We start from the raw sequence: 27,721 nt of genomic DNA, 5'->3' as shown, positions 1-27,721 counted from the left end.
CAACTGGTAAACTAGTGTCACTAGCGCTACTAGTGGCACTAGTGACACTAGTAGAACTACTGCAACTGGTAAACTAGTGTCACTAGCGCTACTAGTGACACTAGTAGAACTACTGCAACTGGTAAACTAGTGTCACTAGCGCTACTAGTGACACTAGTGACACTAGTAGGACTATTGCAACTGGTAAACTAGTGTCACTAGCGCTACTAGTGGCACTAGTGACACTAGTAGAACTACTGCAACTGGTAAACTAGTGTCACTAGCGCTACTAGTGACACTAGTAGAACTACTGCAACTGGTAAACTAGTGTCACTAGCGCTACTAGTGACACTAGTGACACTAGTAGAACTATTGCAACTGGTAAACTAGTGTCACTAGCGCTACTAGTGACACTAGTGACACTAGTAGAACTACTGCAACTGGTAAACTAGTGTCACTAGCGCTACTAGTGACACTAGTAGAACTACTGCAACTGGTAAACTAGTGTCACTAGCGCTACTAGTGACACTAGTAGAACTACTGCAACTGGTAAACTAGTGTCACTAGCGCTACTAGTGACACTAGTGACACTAGTAGGACTATTGCAACTGGTAAACTAGTGTCACTAGCGCTACTAGTGGCACTAGTGACACTAGTAGAACTATTGCAACTGGTAAACTAGTGTCACTAGCGCTACTAGTGACACTAGTAGAACTACTGCAACTGGTAAACTAGTGTCACTAGCGCTACTAGTGACACTAGTGTCACTAGCGCTACTAGTGACACTAGTAGAACTATTGCAACTGGTAAACTAGTGTCACTAGCGCTACTAGTGGCACTAGTGACACTAGTAGAACTACTGCAACTGGTAAACTAGTGTCACTAGCGCTACTAGTGGCACTAGTGACACTAGTAGAACTACTGCAACTGGTAAACTAGTGTCACTAGCGCTACTAGTGACACTAGTACTACTGCAACTGGTAAACTAGTGTCACTAGCGCTACTAGTGACACTAGTAGAACTATTGCAACTGGTAAACTAGTGTCACTAGCGCTACTAGTGGCACTAGTGACACTAGTAGAACTACTGCAACTGGTAAACTAGTGTCACTAGCGCTACTAGTGGCACTAGTGACACTAGTAGAACTATTGCAACTGGTAAACTAGTGTCACTAGCGCTACTAGTGGCACTAGTGACACTAGTAGAACTACTGCAACTGGTAAACTAGTGTCACTAGCGCTACTAGTGACACTAGTAGAACTATTGCAACTGGTAAACTAGTGTCACTAGCGCTACTAGTGGCACTAGTGACACTAGTAGAACTATTGCAACTGGTAGTGTCACTAGCGCTACTAGTGACACTAGTAGAACTATTGCAACTGGTAAACTAGTGTCACTAGCGCTACTAGTGACACTAGTAGAACTACTGCAACTGGTAAACTAGTGTCACTAGCGCTACTAGTGGCACTAGTGACACTAGTAGAACTACTGCAACTGGTAAACTAGTGTCACTAGCGCTACTAGTGGCACTAGTGACACTAGTAGAACTATTGCAACTGGTAAACTAGTGTCACTAGCGCTAGTGGCACTAGTGACACTAGTAGAACTACTGCAACTGGTAAACTAGTGTCACTAGCGCTACTAGTGGCACTAGTGACACTAGTAGAACTACTGCAACTGGTAAACTAGTGTCACTAGCGCTACTAGTGGCACTAGTGACACTAGTAGAACTACTGCAACTGGTAAAGTAGTGTCACTAGCGCAGGTGGGAGCAGCTGATGAAAAAACTTGTAGTTGAGGCTGTCACCTCAACATACCCTGTGGCTCTCACCTGTTTCCTCAAGTTGAAACTCCCCAGCCACTGTTCCAACTTCCATCAGTAGATGGCCCTCCGTTAGTTCAGGCTTTAATGGGCTTGTGTAGGTGATCTCATGATTAACATTCATGATTAACTGATTAACATGATTAAATTACATTAACTATTGAGTTACAGAGGTTTTGCCATCTTTCTTACATCCAGTTCTCTGGCAGCTTGTCCTACTAAATATGATGTGGATTGAGTTGGTGTTTGTCAGTATACTGTTATGTATGTGTAGCAAATCACTTTGTTTAATGATTGCTGTTTAATTTTTTGTCCACAAGAGGGCAGCCTGCTACTGCTAAAATTGTTAAAAATGTTAAAATCTTAAAAACTGCTAGTTATTACTGTACGATTCGATTCGGTAACCCTTTAATTTCCAGGCCGTTAATTATGTCATAATATCAAGAAATTACTCAGAAAGAATGATTAATTGCGTAGTAATGTCAAGAAATAGCCTAGAAATAATGGTCAATTTCATAGTAATAATGAGAAATATAGCCAGGAAATAACTTTTAATTGTGTAGAAATAGCCCAGTAATAATGGTCAATTGTGTAGTAATGTTGAGAAATATAGCCCAGAAATAACAATTAATTGCATGGTAATGTCAAGAAATATAGCAAAGAAATGACACTCTAGTAATATAGACAAGTTGTAGTAGTAGAATTGCAGTGAATTACTGCTAAGTATTGGGTAATTACAGAGTAAATAGCCTGTCGTTTCCATGATACAGTCAAGTAGGTACTTTCAGTGTGATTAACCTGATGTAATTGTAATTTCCACAGTCTTACCTTACGGTTAGCTGCAATATCTGTTTCCCAAAAAAAAATGGTAGATCTGGCAACTGCTGGAAATGTCACCATAGTTAACCCATAATTACCTTTCTGCTGCCTGCAAAGTGTAGTGGACTTTGTTCCTTAGAAACGTATGGGTAGTTTCAGCATAACTAACATGGTTATGAGAACTTCCACTGTAATAGTCTTGCCCAGTGGAAATGTCACCGTAGTTAACCCATAATTACCTTTCCACTGCCTGTAAAGTGTAGTGAGCTTTGTTCCTTAGAAACGTATGGGTAGTTTCAACATAACTAACATGGTTATGAGAACTTCCACTGTAATAGTCTTGCCCATAACCCATTTGGATGAAAGATGGTAGATGTGGCAACTGCTGGAAATGTCACCGTAGTTAACCCATAATTACCTTTCTGCTGCCTGCAAACTGTAGTGGGCTTTGTTCCTTAGAAACGTATGGGTAGTTTCAACATAACTAACACAGTAATAAGATCTTACACTGTAATAGTCTTTCCCAGTAACCCATTTGGATCAAATGTATAAATATTTTCCAACAAAGATAAGCTACGTACCATGAAATGTCACATGAACTCTTTTTAGGAACATAGAAGCCATTTCCAAATAATGGAGGAGATAATTACCTTCACATTTTATATCAAGTGTACAATATTCCTGCTATAACCTATCCACCTTTTTCTGAACTTCATAGAAGAGTAGATTAGAGTACATGAATGGATTGTTGTCCTGTTAAATCTCAAAACTCATATTCACATGTTCCCATGAAGAAAATACAATGAAGCTGTTTTCAGTTGTTTTTTAATAATTTCCCTGCTTATGTCAGCGTATTGGAACATTCCCAGTAGAGTTATTCCCTTATCCATAGATACCAGTATTGGAAATGCCTCCGATACCACCAAAAATGTTGGCATCGGTATCAGCAGTCGGCTACTGGAGTCCAGGTGTAGCCGGGACGGTCTGCAGGCCCCGACTACTGCGTTGTGTTCTGTGCACAATAACACGGGACGCAGGGCTGGGTTCACACTCAGGTTTATTCCTGTATGATGGCAACATAAAACAAAAAGGATGTGAATTAAATGGTCATCTTCTCCATAAAAGTCCTCTCTCAGTCAGGAACAGTGCAGACTGACAAATGCAGCACTATTTCTCCCAAAAAACTATCACATTTCTTCACATGGTAAAACACACAAGTAAACATCTCTAACATAACAATGGAGGCTGAGCAACCACACACATACCTGTATGATGGCGACATAAAACTAAATGGATGTGAATGAAATGGTCATCTTCTCCATAAAAGTCCTACCACACAAAAAATAAAATACATTTAGCATGTAGGCTAGTACATGGAGGACGCATTGACACATGCACACCACACACGCACACACACGCACGCACACTACACACGCACACACACAGGGAGAAATCGCGGCAAAATAACTTTCTCTCTCTTGCTCAAAACAGCTCTTAAAACACACTACACGACAGAAAACACCATTCCAAACAGTTTTAGATTAACATTTGTTCATTAAATTGGCAATAAAACTCAACAAATGTAACTTTTAGGTCCTGGAGCCTCAACTACATACCTCTCTCAGTCAGGAACAGCGCAGACTGACGAGAGAGAAGGAAGCGACGTGCGTCATATCCGCAGACTTTCAAAATAAAAGATCGGGTTTGTAAAGATGAAAGAAATACAAAAATAAAACCACAACATTTTGAATTATACAGTATTAACAATAACAATAATCCATATTTGAAGTAAAAAGAAACCAAAACACATCATCTGATGGATTTTGGTGAAATTAATAACAATAAAATAAACACCAAAATGTGTAGTAGTTTCCTTTTTCTGTTTATCTGTGGCCCACAACATCATTTTAATTATTATTATAATAATTATTATTCTATTCTAGCTGCATGTTGTATTTATAACCCACAGATAAACACACGTGGTATCGGATCGGTGCCTATAACAGATAGAAAAAGGAAACGACACATTTTATTGTTATTAATTTCACCAAAATCCATCTGATGATGTGTTTTAAGTTCTTTTTTACTTTAAATATGGATTATTGTTAATATAATTAAATTTTTGTGGTTTTATTTTTGTATTTCTTTCATTTTTACAAAACCGATCTTTTATTTTGAAAGTCTGCGGATATGACGCACGTCGCTTCCTTCTCTCTCGTCAGTCTCTGTTCCTGACTGAGAGAGGTATGTAGTTGAGGCTCCGGGACTGAAAAATTATATTTGTTGAGTTTTGTTGCCAATTTAATGTTAATCTAAAACTGTTTGGAATGGTGTTTTCTGTCGTGTAGTGTGTTTTAAGAGCTGTTTTGAGCAAGAGAGAGACAGTTATTTTGCCGCGATTTCTTCCTGTGTGTGCGTGAGTGAGTGAGTGTGTGTGTGCGTGTGTGCGTGTGTCAATGCGTCCTCCATGTACTAGCCTACATGCTAAATGTATTTTATTTTTTGTGTGGTAGGACTTTTATGGAGAAGATGACCATTTCATTCACATCCATTTAGTTTTATGTCGCCATCATACAGGTATGTGTGTGGTTGCTCAGCCTCCATTGTTATGTTAGAGATGTTTACTTGTGTGTTTTACCATGTGAAGAAATGTGATAGTTTTTTGGGAGAAATAGTGCTGCATTTGTCAGTCTGCACTGTTCCTGACTGAGAGAGGACTTTTATGGAGAAGATGACCATTTAATTCACATCCTTTTTGTTTTATGTTGCCATCATACAGGAATAAACCTGAGTGTGAACCCAGCCCTGCGTCCCGTGTTATTGTGCACAGAACACAACGCAGTAGTCGGGGCCTGCAGACCGTCCCGGCTACACCTGGACTCCAGTAGCCGACTGCTGATACCGATGCCAACATTTTTGGTGGTATCGGAGGCATTTCCAATACTGGTATCTATGGATAAGGGAATAACTCTACTGGGAATGTTCCAATACGCTGACATAAGCAGGGAAATTATTAAAAAACAACTGAAAACAGCTTCATTGTATTTTCTTCATGGGAACATGTGAATATGAGTTTTGAGATTTAACAGGACAACAATCCATTCATGTACTCTAATCTACTCTTCTATGAAGTTCAGAAAAAGGTGGATAGGTTATAGCAGGAATATTGTACACTTGATATAAAATGTGAAGGTAATTATCTCCTCCATTATTTGGAAATGGCTTCTATGTTCCTAAAAAGAGTTCATGTGACATTTCATGGTACGTAGCTTATCTTTGTTGGAAAATATTTATACATTTGATCCAAATGGGTTACTGGGAAAGACTATTACAGTGTAAGATCTTATTACTGTGTTAGTTATGTTGAAACTACCCATACGTTTCTAAGGAACAAAGCCCACTACAGTTTGCAGGCAGCAGAAAGGTAATTATGGGTTAACTACGGTGACATTTCCAGCAGTTGCCACATCTACCATCTTTCATCCAAATGGGTTATGGGCAAGACTATTACAGTGGAAGTTCTCATAACCATGTTAGTTATGTTGAAACTACCCATACGTTTCTAAGGAACAAAGCTCACTACACTTTACAGGCAGTGGAAAGGTAATTATGGGTTAACTACGGTGACATTTCCACTGGGCAAGACTATTATAGTGGAAGTTCTCATAACCATGTTAGTTATGCTGAAACTACCCATACGTTTCTAAGGAACAAAGTCCACTACACTTTGCAGGCAGCAGAAAGGTAATTATGGGTTAACTATGGTGACATTTCCAGCAGTTGCCAGATCTACCATTTGCTTTTGGGAAACAGATATTGCAGCTAACCATAAGGTAAGACTGTGGAAATTACAATTACATCAGGTTAATCACACTGAAAGTACCTACTTGACTGTATCATGGAAACGACAGGCTATTTACTCTGTAATTACCCAATACTTAGCAGTAATTCACTGCAATTCTACTACTACAACTTGTCTAGAGTGTCATTTCTTTGCTATATTTCTTGACATTACCATGCAATTAATTGTTATTTCTGGGCTATATTTCTCAACATTACTACACAATTGACCATTATTACTGGGCTATTTCTACACAATTAAAAGTTATTTCCTGGCTATATTTCTCATTATTACTATGAAATTGACTGTTATTTCTAGGCTATTTCTTGACATTACTACGCAATTAATCATTATTTCTGGGTAATTTCTTGATATTATGACGTAATTAACGGCCTGGAAATTAAAGGGTTACCGAATTTCAGAATAAGTAGCAGTTCTTTTTAAATACTAGTGTAAATGTACACAAAGCACTTCAAAAATTGACCATTTAAAAGAGATTTTATTCTGAAATTCCACATCAGACTGGTCTGATTCTTTCAGGATGCCATCTTTAGGTCGAGTAGTATCAGTCTGAAGTGGAATGGTGCAGTAATTACTAGCAGTTTTTTTCAATGCTACTATACACAAAAACTTCAAAAATATGACATTTCAGAGTGCTTTTATTCTGAAATCCACATATAATTGGTCTGATTTTTTATTGATGCCTTCTTCAGGTCGAGTAGTATCAGTCTGAAGTGGAATGGTACAGTAATAACTAGCATTTTTTTTAGAACAATACTGTAAATATACACAAACTTCAAAAATATGATATTTCAGAGGGCTTTTATTCTGAAATTCCACATCAGATTTGTCTGATTTTTTTTGGATGTCATCTTTAGGTCGAGCAGTATCAATCTGAAGTGGAATGGTACAGTAATAACTAGCAGTTTTTTTTTCTTCGAAATGATACTGTAGTCTAAATGTAGGCTACACAAATGCATTGTTTAAGGCTTTTATTTTGAAAGGCTGGATTTTATTATGAAATACGACGTCAGTCGTTGCGGGCCGGGGTCATCGCTTTTATTTCACGGACACTTTCTAGCTTTTGCCGTAATGTGCCGTAGAACAACGTGTGGGCTGGCTTGACCAAAGATTTCAAAGTGTGGGCTGGCTTGACTTCAGTAGAATAACAGCACAGGTGCCGCCTTTTCAGGTTTCCAGGCATAGACCTACGACCCCTACGACTAGAGGTGACACTAGTCGTATTACTGCAAATGGTCAACTAGTAGCACTAGTAACAGTAGTTTACCAGTTGCAAGTGTTACTAGTGCCACTAGTAGCACTAGTGACAATAGTTTGCTAGTTGCAAATGTTACTAGTGCCACTAGTAGCACTAGTAACAGTAGTTTACTAGTTGCAAATGTTACTAGTGCCACTAGTAGCACTATAACAGTAGTTTAGCAGTTGCAAGTGTTACTAGTGCCACTAGTAGCAGTAGTAACAGTAGTCTAGCAGTTGCAAGTGTTACTAGTGCCACTAGTAGCACTAGTAACAGTAGTCTAGCAGTTGCAAGTGTTACTAGTGCCACTAGTAGCACTAGTAACAGTAGTTTAGCAGTTGCAAGTGTTACTAGTGCCACTAGTAGCACTAGAGACACTAGTTTACTAGTTGCAAATGTTACTAGTGCCACTAGTAGCACTAGTAACAGTAGTTTAGCAGTTGCAAGTGTTACTAGTGCCACTAGTAGCACTAGTAACAGTAGTCTAGCAGTTGCAAGTGTTACTAGTGCCACTAGTAGCACTAGTAACAGTAGTCTAGCAGTTGCAAGTGTTACTAGTGCCACTAGTAGCACTAGAGACACTAGTTTACTAGTTGCAAATGTTACTAGTGCCACTAGTAGCACTAGTTTACTAGTTGCAAATGTTACTAGTGCCACTAGTAGCACTAGTAACAGTAGTTTAGCAGTTGCAAGTGTTACTGGTGCCACTAGTAGCACTAGTAACAGTAGTTTAGCAGTTGCAAGTGTTACTAGTGCCACTAGTAGCACTAGTTTACTAGTTGCAAATGTTACTAGTGCCACTAGTAGCACTAGTAACAGTAGTTTAGCAGTTGCAAGTGTTACTAGTGCCACTAGTAGCACTAGAGACACTAGTTTACTAGTTGCAAATGTTACTAGTGCCACTAGTAGCACTAGTTTACTAGTTGCAAATGTTACTAGTGCCACTAGTAGCACTAGTTTACTAGTTGCAAATGTTACTAGTGCCACTAGTAGCACTAGTAACAGTAGTTTAGCAGTTGCAAGTGTTACTAGTGCCACTAGTAGCACTAGTAACAGTAGTTTAGCAGTTGCAAGTGTTACTAGTGCCACTAGTAGCACTAGTTTACTAGTTGCAAATGTTACTAGTGCCACTAGTAGCACTAGTAACAGTAGTTTAGCAGTTGCAAGTGTTACTAGTGCCACTAGTAGCACTAGAGACACTAGTTTACTAGTTGCAAATGTTACTAGTGCCACTAGTAGCACTAGTTTACTAGTTGCAAATGTTACTAGTGCCACTAGTAGCACTAGTAACAGTAGTTTAGCAGTTGCAAGTGTTACTAGTGCCACTAGTAGCACTAGTAACAGTAGTTTAGCAGTTGCAAGTGTTACTAGTGCCACTAGTAGCACTAGTAACAGTAGTCTAGCAGTTGCAAGTGTTACTAGTGCCACTAGTAGCACTAGTAACAGTAGTCTAGCAGTTGCAAGTGTTACTAGTGCCACTAGTAGCACTAGTAACACTAGTTTACTAGTTGCAAATGTTACTAGTGCCACTAGTAGCACTAGTAACAGTAGTTTAGCAGTTGCAAGTGTTACTAGTGCCACTAGTAGCACTAGTAACAGTAGTCTAGCAGTTGCAAGTGTTACTAGTGCCACTAGTAGCACTAGTAACAGTAGTCTAGCAGTTGCAAGTGTTACTAGTGCCACTAGTAGCACTAGTAACACTAGTTTACTAGTTGCAAATGTTACTAGTGCCACTAGTAGCACTAGTAACAGTAGTTTAGCAGTTGCAAGTGTTACTAGTGCCACTAGTAGCACTAGTAACAGTAGTCTAGCAGTTGCAAGTGTTACTAGTGCCACTAGTAGCACTAGTAACAGTAGTTTAGCAGTTGCAAGTGTTACTAGTGCCACTAGTAGCACTAGTAACAGTAGTTTAGCAGTTGCAAGTGTTACTAGTGCCACTAGTAGCACTAGTAACAGTAGTCTAGCAGTTGTGTTACTAGTGCCACTAGTAGCACTAGTAACAGTAGTCTAGCAGTTTCAAGTGTTACTAGTGCCACTAGTAGCACTAGTAACACTAGTTTACTAGTTGCAAATGTTACTAGTGCCACTAGTAGCACTAGTAACAGTAGTTTAGCAGTTGCAAGTGTTACTAGTGCCACTAGTAGCACTAGTAACAGTAGTCTAGCAGTTGCAAGTGTTACTAGTGCCACTAGTAGCACTAGTAACAGTAGTCTAGCAGTTGCAAGTGTTACTAGTGCCACTAGTAGCACTAGTAACAGTAGTCTAGCAGTTGCAAGTGTTACTAGTGCCACTAGTAGCACTAGAGACACTAGTTTACTAGTTGCAAATGTTACTAGTGCCACTAGTAGCACTAGTAACACTAGTTTACTAGTTGCAAATGTTACTAGTGCCACTAGTAGCACTAGTAACAGTAGTTTAGCAGTTGCAAGTGTTACTAGTGCCACTAGTAGCACTAGTAACACTAGTCTAGCAGTTGCAAGTGTTACTAGTGCCACTAGTAGCACTAGTAACACTAGTTTAGCAGTTGCAAGTGTTACTAGTGCCACTAGTAGCACTAGTAACAGTAGTCTAGCAGTTGCAAGTGTTACTAGTGCCACTAGTAGCACTAGTAACAGTAGTCTAGCAGTTTCAAGTGTTACTAGTGCCACTAGTAGCACTAGTAACACTAGTTTACTAGTTGCAAATGTTACTAGTGCCACTAGTAGCACTAGTAACAGTAGTCTAGCAGTTGCAAGTGTTACTAGTGCCACTAGTAGCACTAGTAACAGTAGTCTAGCAGTTGCAAGTGTTACTCGTGCCACTAGTAGCACTAGTAACAGTAGTCTAGCAGTTGCAAGTGTTACTAGTGCCACTAGTAGCACTAGAGACACTAGTTTACTAGTTGCAAATGTTACTAGTGCCACTAGTAGCACTAGTAACACTAGTTTACTAGTTGCAAATGTTACTAGTGCCACTAGTAGCACTAGTAACAGTAGTTTAGCAGTTGCAAGTGTTACTAGTGCCACTAGTAGCACTAGTAACAGTAGTCTAGCAGTTGCAAGTGTTACTAGTGCCACTAGTAGCACTAGTAACAGTAGTTTAGCAGTTGCAAGTGTTACTAGTGCCACTAGTAACAGTAGTCTAGCAGTTGCAAGTGTTACTAGTGCCACTAGTAGCACTAGTAACAGTAGTCTAGCAGTTGCAAGTGTTACTAGTGCCACTAGTAACACTAGTTTACTAGTTGCAAATGTTACTAGTGCCACTAGTAGCACTAGTAACAGTAGTCTAGCAGTTGCAAGTGTTACTAGTGCCACTAGTAGCACTAGTAACAGTAGTCTAGCAGTTGCAAGTGTTACTAGTGCCACTAGTAGCACTAGTAACACTAGTTTACTAGTTGCAAATGTTACTAGTGCCACTAGTAGCACTAGTAACACTAGTTTACTAGTTGCAAGTGTTACTAGTGCCACTAGTAGCACTAGTAACACTAGTTTACTAGTTGCAAGTGTTACTAGTGCCACTAGTAGCACTAGTAACAGTAGTCTAGCAGTTGCAAGTGTTACTAGTGCCACTAGTAGCACTAGTAACACTAGTTTACCTGGCTTTTTTCAAAACTCCAACTAAAATATCAGATTAGTCTACCACTTTCCCTTGGTCAATTGAGGTCCGGTAAAACATATGATGGTCTTTCAACTCTTCTCTAGCCATATGTATCATGATGTCATGTTTTTGTGCACAAAGTCACATGATCATGCCTTTTAACCAACATGTCACAAGAAACGGAACGGTAGCTATATGGCCATATGAAATGGAAAAGAAATGCTCCAGCAAACTATAAGCAAACAAATCAATGTCAGCACTGTTCAAAGGCAGACATGCCTTTTTTCATGATAGTTGGAAAAAATGACACTATTTATTTAATTATTTTTACATTTTTTGATTGAAAGCCGTTTTTCAACATTTTTTATGACAGATAGCAGCCCCTTACTAAAATAGGCCATGAAAGGGTTTGATAATAAAAATATTGATGCAATTACACATCATTCATTGGAAGACACCTAACCCTACGTAACAGAGAAAAAAAACTATTATACCTGTTTTTAATTTGACATGGTGTGATGTTAAAAATTGCGGCTAAAAACTGGAGCAGGAGATATGCAACAGGACCAGAGGATTAAAAGTTCCTCAGGCTTTAAAGGGTTAAGCTCCCCTAGGTGGCATTCATGTTGGAGAACCAGTAAGATTCAACCATTTATAATCATATTCCGCCCCCTAATTACCATTTGGTGTTACTAGTGTGACTAGTTGACATTTTTGCTTCCACTAGTTCAACTAGAAATAAGTCTAGCTCTGCTAGTTAACTAGTGAGGTCAAAAGATGTGTTACATGTGTGACTAGTGCGCATGTCAGTGTCACTAGTTCAACTAGTAAACATTTAAGCCCCACTAGTTAACTAGTGAGCTCAATAAGGTGTTACTAGTTGAACTAGTGAGCATTTCAGCTTCCTCTAGTTCAACTAGTAAACATTTTAAGCCCCACTAGTTAACTAGTATGGTCAAGGAGACTTTTCCTAGTTTAACTAGTAAGGGGCAAATCGCTATCTAGTCACACTAGTGATGATTTTAGCTCTTACGAGTGTAACTTGTGTAAATAACTTGAGCTTACTAGCAAACTAGTGAGGTGAATTGTCGCTACTAGTTAGCTAGTCAGCACTTTTGCAGCTCACTAGTTCACTAGTAAGACTTTGAGCATTGCTAGTTGAGCCCAGAGGGCCACAAGTCTGTCAAAATGCTGTATAGTTTGTATTTTGGTGCCACTAGTGTGGCTTCTGGCTTCACTAGTAAGGCTTATGTTGTTACTAGCTTGACAAAAGTGTCACTAGTTGCTGAAAAAGAGTGACTAGTAAGACTCTTTGTTCAACTAGTTGGACAAAATGTCTAACTAGTGTGGCCAGGTATCCAACTAGTGCTGATAGTAGTCAAACTAGTGAATGACACTGAAGCCTGATATCAAGGATATGGAATAAATGCTCAAACGGCTTGCCATAAAAGTGGCACTTGCAACGGCTCGTCCGTTCCTCCGCTCCTCACCTGTGCGGCCAGCGGAGCCTGGCTCAGCAGGCGAGCACTCCTCCAAGCCGGCTGCAGAGCGGGGGGAACGGCGGAGAGCCACTGACGTTCGATAGCATGCTACGTTGCTAAAAACAACAACGGCGCGTAAAGAATCTTGGGATACTGGAGGCCACGAAGGATAGGTGCAGTGCGTCCTCCTAGAACAGGCAAAGGAAGGCTGCATTCATCGGCCGCATTTGGAGGAGCCTTCAAATTAAATTGAATTGGGACAGGCCTAGTCGCGACGCTGTGACGTAAGTGGCCTTCAAATGTCGCCTCCGAAGGCTGCAGCCGTTGAATTGGGACACAAGTCATGTCGTTAAGAGGATTTTTTGTGTGTGTTGGCATGTTCTATAAGCCCATCAAATTTCATGCGTCTAGGTGAAGGCTGAGATTTGTAGATTAATATCCTGGATGTGAGTGAGGGATAGAATGAGAGATCAGTCATCAGTGTGTAATGAAATGTCTTCAGTCTGACTCTGTCTCTTCTCTCTCAGCAGATGGTGGTCTGCAGGAGGTTTTAGATCAACATAAGATCAGTCTGAGGAGCAGATGTGAACGAGTGACTGAAGGAACTGAGGGAACAGGAAGTGAAACCCTCCTCAACAGCATCTACACTGAGCTCTACATCACAGAGGGACAGAGTGAAGAGGTTAATACCCAACATGAGGTGAGACAGCTGGAGACAACGTCCAAGAAGAAGACCCTCCATGACACTCCAATCAAGTGCAACGACATCTTTAAAGACTTACCTGTCCAACAGAGAGAGGACGTCTCTACGGTCTCACCTGTCCAACAGAGAGAGGATGTCTCTACGGTCTCACCTGTCCAACAGGGAGAGGACGTCTCTACGGTCTCACCTGTCCAACAGAGAGAGGACGTCTCTACGGTCTCACCTGTCCAACAGAGAGAGGACGTCTCTACGGTCTCACCTGTCCAACAGGGAGAGGACGTCTCTACGGTCTCACCTGTCCAACAGGGAGAGGACGTCTCTACGGTCTCACCTGTCCAACAGAGACCCATCAGAGTGGTTCTGACCAACGGCGTCGCTGGCGTTGGAAAAACCTTCTCGGTGCAGAAGTTCACTCTGGACTGGGCCGAGGGCTTGGAGAACCAAGATGTCAGTCTGCTGGTTCTGCTTTCGTTCAGGGAGCTGAACCTGATCAGAGATCAGCGGTTGAGTCTTCTCAGGCTGCTCCATGTTTTCCATCCAACATTACAGAAGGTCACAGCAGAGCAGCTGGCTGGCTGTAAACTTCTCTTCATCTTTGACGGCCTGGATGAAAGCCGACTGTCACTGGACTTCAACAACAGGGAGGTTGTGTCTGACGTCACACAGACGTCATCAGTCAACGTGCTGCTGACAAACCTCATCCAGGGGAATCTGCTTCCCTCGGCTCTGGTCTGGATCACCTCCAGACCTGCAGCAGCCAATCAGATCCCTCCTACATGTGTTGACAGGGTAACAGAGGTCCGAGGCTTCACTGACGATCAGATGGAGGAGTACTTCAGGAGGAGGTCCTGTAAGAAAAAGCTGTCCAGAAGAATCATCTCACACATCAAGACGTCCAGGACCCTCCACATCATGTGTCAAGTCCCAGTCTTCTGCTGGATCAGTGCTACAGTTCTGGAGCACATGTTGACCACAGACCAGAGAGGAGAGCTGCCCAAGACCACGACGAACCTGTTCTCACACTTCCTGCTGGTCCAGACCAAGAGGAAGAAGAACAAGTACAGTGAAGGACAAGAGACGAGTCCACAGGAGCTGACGGAGGCCGACAGGGAAGTTCTTCTGAAGCTGGGGAGGCTGGCGTTGGAACAGCTGGAGGAAGGAAACATCATGTTCTACCAAGAAGACCTGGAGCAGTGTGGTCTGGATGTCACAGAGGCCTTGGTCAACTCAGGACTCTGTACTGAGATCTTCAAAAGAGAGAGTGTGATCTTCCAGAAAACAGTCTACTGCTTTGTTCATCTGAGTGTTCAGGAGTTTCTGGCTGCAGTCTACATGTTCCACTGTTTCACCAAGAGCAACACACAGGTCCTCAAGAAGTTCCTGTGGATGCATCATGGTTTAACCCTGGATGACTTCCTGCAGAGAGCCATGCAGAAATCCCTCTGCAGTAGAAACGGTCACCTGGACCTGTTTGTTCGCTTCCTTCATGGCCTCTCTCTGGAGTCCAACCAGAGGCTGTTAGGAGGTCTGATGGGTCAGACAGACAACAGTCCAGAAACCATCCAGAGAACCATCAACAACCTCAAGGAGATGAAGACTGATTACATCTCTCCTGACAGAAGCATCAACATCTTCCACTGTCTGACGGAGATGAAGGACCAGTCAGTTCATCAGGAGATCCAACAGTTCCTGGAGTCAGAGAACAGATCAGAGAAGAAACTCTCTGAGATCCAGTGTTCAGCTCTGGCCTACATGCTGCAGATGTCAGAGCAGGTTCTTGACGAGTTGGACCTGGAGAAGTACAACACATCAGCTCAGGGACAACTGAGACTGATCCCCGCTGTGAGGAACTGCAGAAAGGCTCGGTGAGTCCAGACGAGGCCTGTTCAATTAATCATTTTAAAATCATAATTAATTAATCTACTTATAGTGTTTGGAGATGGAGCGGAGAAGCTTTCCTTCTTCTTCTCTGTTATAAGTGTTTATGTGTGGCAGTTACAGCGACACATACGCTCCACACGGGCCTGGTGGATGTATTACAGCGTTTTTAGTCATTTTCAGTGGATCCGTGTGTACACAGATATTTCTGGAAACTATGTCAAGTTTACAGACGAACAAGAAAAACTTTGCTCCAACATGTTGATTCTTCAGCTGGTTGTGATTGTTGCTGTTTAATCACCATAACAGTTACAGTGTCATGCAAAAGTTTGGGCATCCCTGGTCAAAATATCTGTTAATCTGAACAGTTGAGCAAGTGGAAGATGAAATGATCTCCAAAAGACATGAAGTTATAGATGACACATTTACGTTTTAAACCATATCATTTTTTTTCATCTTTTACGTCAGTCAATAAAATGTGCTGGAGAGTGTGTGTGTGTGTGTGAGGGCCGAGGGAAAAGAGGTGAATGAGGGTGGAGGTTTGGCTGCAGTGTGGCCTACCGCGGTGGCGGCCCGATGACGCCTGCTCCGAATATGAGTCCAGAAATCCTCCGAAATCTACTTAATCAAATAAAAACGTATTAAAATGTCTTTTTCTTTTTTTGTCACAGACTTAAAAATTACAAAATTACAATCCAAAAAGTGCCTTCACTGGATGCATGTCAGGTTTTTTCTCCTCCTGCGCTGCTGCCAGGGGTGTGTGTGTGTGTGTGTGTGTGCCTGAGTGAGGAGCACACACACACACCGGTGCTGTCTGTGCTAAGTGCGGCGAGTAGGCTACAAACTGGCTAGGGGGGGGCGGGGGGGGTGCATGGCCATTGTGCGGGCGCTGTAAACCGGCAGCGGAATCTCTGCGAAGCTCCGGGCAACGGAAATCCTGTGCGAGCTGGAGCCCTCCTGTTCACATCACTGCATTTGTCAATCGCTGTGTTTTCTTTTGAAAATTAACCGGATTCTCTCGCTGTTTCTTTGTGCGACTTCCTGCCCAGCTTGACAGGATTGCACGTGTAGCCAATGTCAAATCTGGCCCTCTGCGTTGTGTTTCTCACAGCCTGTCCTAGGTGGGGTTCGATCCCACGACCTCCCACACCGGAGGCGACGATGCTAACCTCTTCGCCAAGAGGTTGGCAACCACTTGGCAGGTTGGTTAGCACGTCTTTTATGGGTGGAGTGAGTGCACATCCGTTACACACGCGGCTGCGCTGTGGCGCTACTGCTGTGAACCAGAGCGATATGGCTGGATATGGTGTGAACGACACTATTGTAACTCCGCTTCTTGGCGCTTCGCGGCTACTGGCGGCGCTTCTGCGGCTGGTGTGTCCCTGGCGTAGACACGTCTCTGCGCTGGTCGGTCAACAAGCGCTTCTGCGCTGTATGTGTGTTCATCTCTGTTAACTCTTTCACTGCCAAAGACGAGTTATCTCGTCTTAGCGAATCCAAGCGTAGTCTGCCAAAGACGAGATAACTTGTTGTAGCGTTTTTTTAATTGCAACGCCATGTTGAATGTCTTGCCCTACTCCTCTGTGAAGATCAGACTTGTATCATCAAAATAAAGTGCAGAAAAACACATTTGGATTGAGAGATATAAAAAATATAGCGTGTTTTTCCTCCCTCACGGAGCGGTGCGGGTGTCTGACTGCAGCGGCGCCGCTCCGTGACACTCTGGCCGCCGGTGAGAGCTCAGGGGGCGGCGGCGGGGCTCATGGCGGCTCGGCAGCTCGTTGAAGCTCCGTGATACAAAGCACAAACGTTAGTAACAACAACCCCGTTGATCGGTCGTCGTTAGTCGTCAAGAGCGTTTGGAAAGTCGCCAGATTTTGCGAGAAATCACTCAGATAGCAGCTTGAAAATCCTGCGATCTAGTGTGGATGAGGAGCGGACGGCGCCGGCGAACGTGACGAGGAGAGAGCTAAAGATGGTGGGAGTGTCTGTTGTGAGCGTCAGCGTACTGTCTGTGGCTGTGGGTTCAGGGGGCACGTCAGCCAGAGCTGTAGGCTGTGTGTAGATGTGTGTGTGTAGATGTGTGTGTAGATGTGTGTGTGAGACAGAGAGTGAGTGAGACCGCTGCCTGCTGACCAGAGGAAGCTGGATCTGATCTAAAGTGCCGTGTTTCGGCTACAAAAACCTGTCAAACTGATCCGAAGACACGCACACACACACACAGACACGCACGCGCACGCACAGACACACGTACATGCACACGCACACGTCACGCACACACACTAAAAAAAGGAAAGAAAAAGTTGTAACTCAAAGAAAAGAAAGAAAAAAGGCTGCAGTAGTGTGTGTCAGTAGCTAAATGTCTTGTCTTTTGTCATCAAAAGTCATTTGTCAGTGTTGATTTAGTTGTTGTTTACAAGAGAACAACTGTACAGATGCTGAGGCGTCACTAAATCAAAATATAATGGAGCCAATTGTACTGGTTCACCTGAAAATGACAGCTGACACAAAAACCTCTTTTTCTCAAGATTTTGGTGCCAAAATGGCATTTTGGGCTAAAGTAACCTATATTCAACCGCCAATTCCACAAGACTGGAACAAGATAGAAACAAACAGTTTTTTTTGCTGGAAACTAGAGACCCTCATCTTTCCTTTGATGGGTTGAATGTGTATGTAGTAACAGTACATAATATATGGTGGGTCTATGAAAATCAGTCAAAAAGCTGGAAAATGCCTGGCAAGCTGGAGGAAGCTGCTGTGAGAATGGCTGGCAGTCAAAGAGTTAAGATACTGAGAAATAGCCTACATAAACGCACACACAAGCTGGAAAGTTGGCTCATCTGACAGCTGTCAATAATGACATAAATCTTGTGAGATGAGTGAGAAAAAGACTAAAATGAATCTATTGGTTTGAGTAGATTAGTTGTGATTAACATTACTGTCAATCTGCTTTCAAAGACTAAAAAAAGACTAATGACTTAAACTACACTAAAATGCTTTGGATTTTAGTCGACTAAAACTAGACTAAAATACTTTGGATTGTCTTTGACTAAAACTAGACTAAAATGCCAAGACTTTTCGTCGACTAAAATGTGACTAAACAAAAAAGAATACAAGCTGACTAAATATGACTAAAACTTATAAGGGCATTTGACACAAGACTAAGACTAAAACTAAATTGAAAAATAGCCGAGAAAATTAACACTGAAATTTGTCCATGCACAATCTGGCATTCATTCCAATAAAGCGACCACCCAACCGTAACAGATTAGATTAGATTAACAGATTACATTCTTATCCAATCTCAAGCATTCAAAGGTGACGCCCGTACGGCGGCTCTCTGCAAGTTCACAAGTCAACGCACTTACATGATAAATCCAACAAAAAAGACTTAGACGATTTAAAAACACCAACACTGTAATTTCCACCGACCTGCAACAGCTCCGCTCCCGGCTTCCCCTCATTCACCTGGCCGCACTCTGTCTCACTTCCTGATTATACCCACATGAGCACTTTGCAGCTGCTCCCATTGGTCCCCCTCTGTCACATGACCTACGCCCACGCAAGTCATGCTGCATCCATAATAAACCCATCAAAAAATATATATATTGCGGCCATACAATGCAACATCATCATTATTTAATAACATTCAACATTTCACTTCTCACTAAAAACCCTGGGTTACATTCACATTAACAGAAATTTTGACCAGGGCTGCCTGCCACTGTATTTTGTTCTTTTATTTTGACTTTCCAGAAACTGATTTAAGCAGCTGCTTTCTAGCTTTTCTTGAAATTCTGTAGATGCCCAGATCACCACCAAACATTTCGTTTGTAAATTATGTTTCTCCATGTTGTCAGTCGCTGTCTTCTCCACCTTCCTGCTCATCTTCACAGCCTTGAATATGACAAGTCCACTATTGATATCACACCAAAACCAACTATTTTGGGGGTTTTGGTCTGAACATGCCAGCCATGTTTCATGTCAAACTCAGACAGAGAAGATGACCTGAACCTCAGATGTTTATCACATCCTGTCATCAGATACATCAACTGTACAGTCTAAAGCTGATTTAATTCTGACACATTTTATTTTCTCTCTTCACAGTCTTGTTGGTTGTCAACTCTCAGAGAGTCACTGTGAAGTCGTGGCCTCAGCTCTGAAGTCCAGCCCCTCCCACCTGACACAACTGGACCTGAGTGAGAACGACCTGGATGATTCAGCAGTGAAGGCTCTGTGTACTGGACTGAAGAGTCCAAACTGTAGACTGGAGACTCTGAGGTCAGTTCACTGACTGGACCTGTTGGACTTTTGTCTCCACTTTGTCCTTACAGGTGGAGCTGGCAGAGTTTAAGAGGCGGAGTCACTACGTCTGCGTTGAAGCAGCAGCAGCTTCTCATGAATATTAATGAGCTGTTTTCTCTCTGTATGTGGCTGTTTTGTTTTTTAAGCACTTTAGTTATAGCCTTTTTTACAGAACAACTAACATTTTACAGCAAATCAACCATGCCCAACCCCCCCTCACAAGACAGAAAATAATTAAATAAATAAAATAATGAAAATAGAAAAAAGATCTATACACTCACATATATAGATATACCCTAAATAAAAACATCTCCAACTCATACACACACACACACACACACACACACAGTAAATTGTTCTTCTGAGGTTGTTGTTGCAAAGATGGCAACTACATGTGACAGTTGAGGTTCCTGTCACTATGCCTCCAATTGATCATGTGCCCTGGCTACTTGGCCAAGGGGATGTCCCTTTGGGTGACTGGCAAGCGCGCATGACTCTTACCCGGGAGGTGTGGGTTCAATCCCCGCTCAGGCCCTCTTCACCTTGCCACATACAGGATCAGGGTCTACATTGACACCATGTATGTGAGCTTCAAAGATTTCTGTCCAGAAGTTGTTCAGAGCCCTGCACAACCAAAACATGTGACCCACCATAGCTGGATTGTGGCTGAATCTTAGGTATTCAGGATTAAAAGTTGTATGTGACTGTTTAACCTGCTTCCTGTTTCTTCAGCTGTTGGACTTTCACTTTCTAAACTTGTTCTTTCTGAAGCTTCTTGAGCTCTGAACAGATGATGAGACACTGAACGCTGTCAACAAGGAGCTTTGTCCTCAACTCACTGCTTTTATTCTTTATTCAGATTGTACAACTGCAGGTTGTCAGAGATCAGCTGTTCTTCTCCAGTCTCAGCTCTGAAGTCCAACCCCTCCCACCTGAGACACCTGGACCTGAGCTTCAACAACCTGCAGGATTCAGGAGTGAAGGATCTGAGTGGTTTTCTGGAGAGTCCAGACTGTAGACTGGAGACTCTGAGGTCAGACTCTGTTTTATTTCTGTGTTCAGTAGGGGTGTCACGATTTTGATTTTTTATCGAAATCGATCGAAATTACGTCACAATCTCGAGCATCGAAGTCAAAGAGAGGATCGACGCCCCCCCCCCGCTACACTGGTCCGAGTTTTCCTTTACTTTTATTTCGAGACAACACTCACTCATTCTCTCTCTCTTTCTCTCTCTCTCCCGCTCTCTCTTTTTTTTTTTTTTTTTTGTCAGATGTGCACGTCTGCAGCAACCCAAACAAATGCACATGTTGACTGGCTCTATTCCAGCCACATGATTGGTTCGGCGCAGCGCGACTCTCAATATCATTGGCTATTTGCCAAAACATGGATGAATGAAAACTATCGACCACGTCTCATATTTCTATCGAAGAAAAGTTATTTCACAATTTATAGCGTTTTATCACCCAGCCCTGGTGGGCTATTGTCCCCCTCCTACCTGGGAAACAGGAGGGAGACACAGCTCTAACTACACAACACCGACAAGCACTGAGAGCCGCATGTTGCAGATACGTTATAAGATAATAAAACATTTTAAAAAACCCGCCGACGAAAAGGTGCAACTTGCCACTTTTTGTCGATGTATTATTTGCGGGGGCTTTCGGGGGATCTGTGACGGTGGAGGATCTGGGACTGATTGACTGTGGGCCACCGCCAGTCTGATCAGGACCTGATCATCAGGTCCATGGCAGCACAGCAGCTGCAGCTCTGCCCCGCTGACTGTCACATGACTCTCGCGTATCAGCGCAATCTCGTTTACATTACATTAAGCCGACATCAGGAGAATAATGAGACAAGACGGTAAATTAATGAAAATAAAATTATGATAATGTACAGATATAAATATATTTGTTTCAAAACCTTGGGGGCAATTTTGGCCCCTGGATCATGATTTTTGGGGGCATGTTACCTTTATATTGTAAATAAATGATTTAAATGTGACCATTAGTGCCTAATGTGATACATTATGGAAATTGCATCACATAGCCTATATGTATCCCATCTTTTGAAATAAGATTTACTGTACAAAATTTGATGAATAAAACCAATGATCGTAGACTAGACTAGTCTGAAAATAGCATAGGCGTCTGTGCTGTAAGAAAAAGAAAAAAAATCGAGAATCGAATCGAATCGTGACCTTAAAATCGAAAATCAAATCGAATCGAGGATTTGGAGAATCGTGACACCCCTAGTATTCAGATGAATGTGATGTGAAAGTTGTGTTGACACTGAGCTGCAGACATGAGGCTGATTATACTGATCCACACTGAAGGTCGTCATGGTGACGTCTGTTTTCTTCTTCTTCCCGCTACAGAGGGGGGCTTCTCTGTGGCGGACACGGACACGGACACACTATTAGCCGGCCGGCTAATGTACTAATGTACAGTGGGCTGATATACAAGACAGTGTGGCCGATCGACAGAAGTAAAAGAAAAAGACAAAGATCTGGAATGAATTTTCAAATACAAAATAATTCTTTGAGAGATTTGAATTTTTATTTCAGCCTTTCAAAACACTATTTACACCTTCAAAATTTTCAAATCAGAGATTCGCCCTTTCAAAACTCAGGTTTCAACATGTCAACACTTTTTTCTAAATATATTCACACCAGTTTTCAAATCTACATTTACAAGGTTTCAAAACTGGATAACAAAATTATAATGTGGGAGAATAGTGCCAACTTTTGGACTCTGAAAGTGTGTTGTTGAAACACTGTAAAAACAGTGCTGTAGTTGTAAAGAAATGAAAGAAAGAAAAACAAAGAAACGCCGCAGAGATTTAAAATGGACATTCAAATACAAAATAATGTTCTCAGAGATTTGAATTTTTATTTCAGCCTTTCAAAACACTATTTACGCCTTCAAAATTTTCAAATCAGAGATTCGCTTTTTCAAAACTCAGGTTTCAACATGTCAACACTTTTTTCTAAATATATTCACCAGTTTTCAGATCTCCATTTACAAGGTTTCAAAACTACTGTGGGAGAATAGTGCCAAATTTTGAACCCTGAAAGTGGGTTGTTGAAACACTGTAAAAACAGTGCTGTAGCTAGTTGTAAAGAAGTGAAAGAAAAAAAACAAAGAAACGCTGCAGAGATTTGAAATGAAAATTCAAATACAAAATAATGGTTTCAGATATTTGAATTTTTATTTCAACCTTTCAAATCTTTTGTACACTTTCAAACACGGGGTTTCAAGCTTTCAACATTTTTTATTTCAGTTTTGCTTGACGGCAGTGTTTTAGCTCCATATGATACTCCTGTAGGTCATTCAGCTGCTGTCAATTTCTTTTATTCCTCTTTGAGGTGGTTCTGCACCTACATTTGAGCCTAGCTATGTTGAGTTAAATAGTTTGGACATGATTTGGAAAGGTACACACCTGTCTAAATAAGAACTTGTGGCTCATTTGCATCTGAGCAAAATGAGATCCATGAGGTCAAAGGAACTGCCCCAAAAGCTCAGAGACAGAACTGTGGTAATGTAGATCTGGACAAGGCTTAAAAAATCTGCTGCACTTATTGTTTCGAAGAGCAAAGTGGCCTCCATCATTCTTACATGGAGGAAGTTTAGGTCAACCAGTAGGTAGGCTACTCTTCTTAGAGCTGCAGCCGTCCAGCCAAACTGAACAGTTGGGGGTGTTGTTTCAAAAGTGTTGGAGCTTCTTAAAAAATGACGATCACTGCCGTTTCTCATTCAAGCCGATCAGATTTACTGATTTAAATATGGAAACACTGTTACAAGGCATGGAAAACAAACAACGGCGTCGGCGACATAAAAGTACTAGGAGGAAACAGCAGATCCGTTACTTAGCAACAATAACATTCTTTTGTAGCAACTAACCTCTAAATTGCCCTGTTTACATGAGAGCTTTAATTCCGAATTAAAATCATTTAATACTGAATTAAAGTTAATTTCCGCTTTAAAAAGATCATGTAAACACTTAATTCCGAGTGAAAATTTAATTCGGAATTAAACTTAATTCCGAATTAAGTGGGTGGTTTATTCCTATTTTAAAGCGGAATTAATTAATTCCTCTATCAACGTTTATTCTTTTTAAAAATAATTCCAGTCGTTCTGCGCATGCGTATTAACTGACTCGCCGCTCTGTGTGTGTGTCGCGGTGATAATTTAACCGTGAAAAGTAGGTTACAACACACACAACATAACGTTACAGCCGCAGTGTTGTGAGTGAATCATGTCGGGACAACCAGGTTTCATGAACCCGCTCCACAGACCCCGGTGCCCGGCCGCCGCTGCTGCTCCGGCGAGGAAGGTGAAGCTCACTGCCAGGATCGCCTTCCCTGCCGGAGCAGCAGGCCTGGCTCACACACCCAGGGAAGGCGATCCTGGCAGTTCAGAGGAGAAACTTTCTGCTTCTATTGAGTTGTTACGCTTAGCAGCAGCTCTGCTCACTTCACACACTGAGAATGGAGTTTGTTTTCTTCCGGTAGACGTAAATACGTAAACACGTGTACCCCCTGTCCAATCAGAAGCCTTCCCGACCCCCAGACGTTGAGCGGAATTAAATAAAGGCGATTTAATGTGTTTTCCATGTAAACCCCAATTCGGAATTATTATTTCCATGTAAACTCTAAGGAGAATATTTTAATTCAGAATAATTAATTCAGAATTAAAAAACATCATGTAAACGTGGTAATTCTTATTTCAAAATAAAAGCATTTGTTATTGTAGTAACCTATTATCCTATTTGTCAGAGAAGAGCTTTGGTCAGAGAAGTGACCAAGAACCCACATATCACTCTGGCTGAGCTCAGAGATCCTGTGTGGAGAGTGGAGAAGTTTCAGAAGATTAACCATTGCTGCAGCCTCCACCAATCTGGCCTATATGGCAGAGTGGCCCTAACTGACCTAAACTGCCTCCATGTATCAATGATGGAGGCCACTTGAGGTCCTCAACTCACTGCTTTTATTCTTTCTCCAGATTGATGGGCTGCAGGTTGTCAAAGATCAGCTGGTCTTCTCTGGGCTCAGCTCTGAAGTCCAACCCCTCCCACCTGAGAGAACTGAACCTGAGCTACAACTACCTGCAGGATTCAGGAGTGAAGGGTCTGAGTGGTTTTCTGGAGAGTCCAGACTGTAGACTGGAGACTCTGGAGTGAGTTCACTGACTGTTACTGTTGTAGATCTGAGATCTTTGATCCACAACTTAACCTGATTGATCTTCACTCAGAACTTTGATTATTGACTTTGATTTAATGGATGAAGGACGAAATAGTTGTTGTCTCATGTTTCCACTTGTTCTTCTCTCACACTGAGAATGATACTTTCCGCTCATTTCACTTTAGTCCTCATTGATAATCAATAGTCTGATCACTTCAGGTGTGTGTGTGTGTGTGTGTGTGTGTGTGTGTGTGTGTGTGTGTGTGTGTGTGTGTGCGGTTTCCTGAGACCAGGACCAAGACTGGACCTTTAAACTTTGATCAAGTCCTGAATCTCAGTGTTGTAGTTGGTGTTTTAGACCAACAGGATCATCTTCATGTGGCAGCAGAAGGACAAAGTCCGTCTGCTCATTTTATTCACTGATCATTGATCAGGACACATCTGATTTTATTTTATTCTTTATTCAGATTGAGCTACTGCAGGTTGTCAGAGACCAGCTGTTCTTCTCTGGTCTCAGCTCTGAAGTCCAACCCCTCCCACCTGAGACTCCTGAACCTGGGTGGAAACGACCTGAGCTCTTCAGCTCTGCAGCAGCTTCGTGACCTTGTGAAGAGTCCAGACTTTCGACTGGAGACTCTGTGGTGAATTTGATCTGTTGCTGTTTCCACAGCTGATGATTGTGGAAGTAAAATAAAATGTAAAGTGCAGCAGTGAAGAGAAAATGTTTGTGAACAGGTGAACCTGTTAAGATATGACATCATATATGACATCACTGAATGGGTTTGTGACTCATCACCTCCCTAAAACTTCTGCTTCTTCTCTACAGACCAGAGAGAGAGAGGACTGATCTCGACTTAATGTAATAATCATTTGGTACTCGTTTTTTAGTACTATGGCTTTTGGAGCATTGCAGGTATTTTCTAACATATTGTAGTGTACAAATGCACATTTATATGAAACATGTATGATCTTATGCAAAAAAGACAGATTAAAAATTATGAAACTTGTATTGATATGATTATTTTCTTCTTCTAAGTTTGTGTCTTAGCTCTTTCTTGCAAACCTGTTTTTGTTATCTATCTATCTATCTATCTATCTATCTATCTATCTATCTATCTATCTATCTATCTATCTATCTATCTATCTAAATGTCTTAATGGTCTTGGGCCCTTTTAAGGTCAAAGGTCATTAATTTATCAGTTTGCTACATTACAGTGTAGTGTAGACAAAATGAGATGTCGTTTCTCAGAGACTCGAAATACAACACACACCCCCTCCCACCTCCATTTCCCCCACACATACCCACTCACTTGTAAAATGTAGAGTAAAGATTCTATAAAAATAGAATAAGAATCTGGATAAATAAATAGAAGAGGAAAAAAAAGAGAAAACAGTTAAGTGCAAATAAATGCTCGTGGTAGGAAGCTGTTGGACAACCTGGTGGTTCTGCACTTGATGCTTCTGAACCGTTTGCCTGAAGGCAGCAGCTCAAAGTGCTTGTGTAGAGGGTGTGAGGTGTCCATGACAAGTGACAGGGCTCTGCTCCTGCACTGGCTGTAGAAGAGTTCCTGGACAGAGGGGAGGGAAGCTCCGATGACCCTCTCTGCTCCCCTGACTATCCTCTGTAGGGCTTTTTGGTCTGACACACTGCAGCTGGGGAACCAAGTTGAGATGCAGTAGGTCAGTACGCTCTCCACCACGCCTCTGTAGAAGATCCTGAGGATGTTGGTGGGGAGGGAGGCTTGTTTCAGCCTCTTCAGGAAGTGCAGTCTCCACTGGCCCCTCAGCACAATCCCAGAGGTGTTCTTGCTCCACCTCAGGTCCTGCCAGATCTGGACTCCCAGGAACTTGATGTTTTCCACCCTCTCTACTGTTGAGTTGTTGATGCAGAGGGGGCATGCACGTGTTGTGACCTCCGGAAGTCGATGATCACGATTTGACAACATAGTTCAGTTTTGAGCACAGATTAAACTGTTTTGAGGTGAAAGTTAAAAGTAGTAAAAAGCTGCCTGGCCTCAGGGTCCGAAGTGGATGTTCCTTTGCGGCCCCTGGAACGGCCGGGAGTGTATCCTTTCGTCAGGTCATTCAACGGCTTTGCAATTGCAGCATATCCCTTAATAAACCTGCGATAGTATCCCGCAAATCCCAAGAAGGACCTCAGCTCTTTTAGTATCTTGGGAACCAGCCAGGACTTCAAGGCACTTATTTTCTCTGGATCGGTCTCCACCCCTTGCTCCGAGACAATATGTCCCGAGATAACGCACAGATGCTTGGAAGAACTTGCACTTCTCGGGTGAAAGCTTGAGGCCATAGTCTTTGAACCGGTGGAGTACTCTCAACAGTCGACTTTCGTGTTCTTCAAGGGTAACAGAAAAAATGATTAGGTCATCCAGGAAAACCAAAACCTCCTTTGAGATGCAAGTCACCCATGCACCTTTCCATCAGGCGCTGGAAGGTGCTCGGCGCATTGGTTACGCCTTGCAGCATCCAACTCCCAGAAGCCCAGTGGAGTTACAAATGCAGTCTTGGGTTTGTCAACTTCTGCCATCTCAATTTGGTAATACCCAGATTTGAGGTCGAGAACGCTAAACCAGCGCGAACCGTTAAGTGCCGTGAATGACTCTTCCAAATTCGTAAGTGCTAGTGCTTCAGTGTAGTTATCTTTAACAGTATTGAGGTGTAACTTGTGGTAATCAATGCACAGCCTCACGTCTCCATTCTTCTTTCGTACGACTACAATGGGAGAAGAGAAAGGTTACTCGGATTCTCTTATCACTCCTGTCTCCAACAGGTCCCGCAGATGGTCTCGTACTGCCTCAATGTCGCAAGGATGATTGGGCCAAGCCCGATGTTTAAATGGCGTCCCATCTTGGAGGCGAATGT

General features: G+C 42.1%; 1 protein-coding gene across 1 annotated transcript in view; it reads left to right on the top strand.

Annotated features, from left to right (window-relative positions):
* The window catches only part of LOC146973986 (NLR family CARD domain-containing protein 3-like), a 34,617-nt gene extending 8,829 nt beyond the window's left edge, over window positions 1-25,788 (top strand). The window contains exons 4-8 of the mRNA XM_085796959.1: window positions 13,304-15,344; window positions 19,465-19,638; window positions 20,522-20,695; window positions 24,660-24,833; window positions 25,306-25,788. Of these exons, the coding sequence (XP_085653085.1) occupies window positions 13,304-15,344; window positions 19,465-19,638; window positions 20,522-20,695; window positions 24,660-24,833; window positions 25,306-25,483 (2,741 nt within the window). The 3' untranslated portion in view covers window positions 25,484-25,788. The remainder of the gene's footprint in view (window positions 1-13,303; window positions 15,345-19,464; window positions 19,639-20,521; window positions 20,696-24,659; window positions 24,834-25,305) is intronic.
* Window positions 25,789-27,721: the final 1,933 nt, after the last annotated feature.

The sequence above is a fragment of the Trachurus japonicus genome, chromosome 14 (genome assembly GCF_045865225.1).
Source record: "Trachurus japonicus isolate A0001 chromosome 14, Traja_1.0".
Lineage (NCBI taxonomy): Eukaryota > Metazoa > Chordata > Actinopteri > Carangiformes > Carangidae > Trachurus > Trachurus japonicus.
This window is presented reverse-complemented; position numbering and strand designations above follow the sequence as displayed.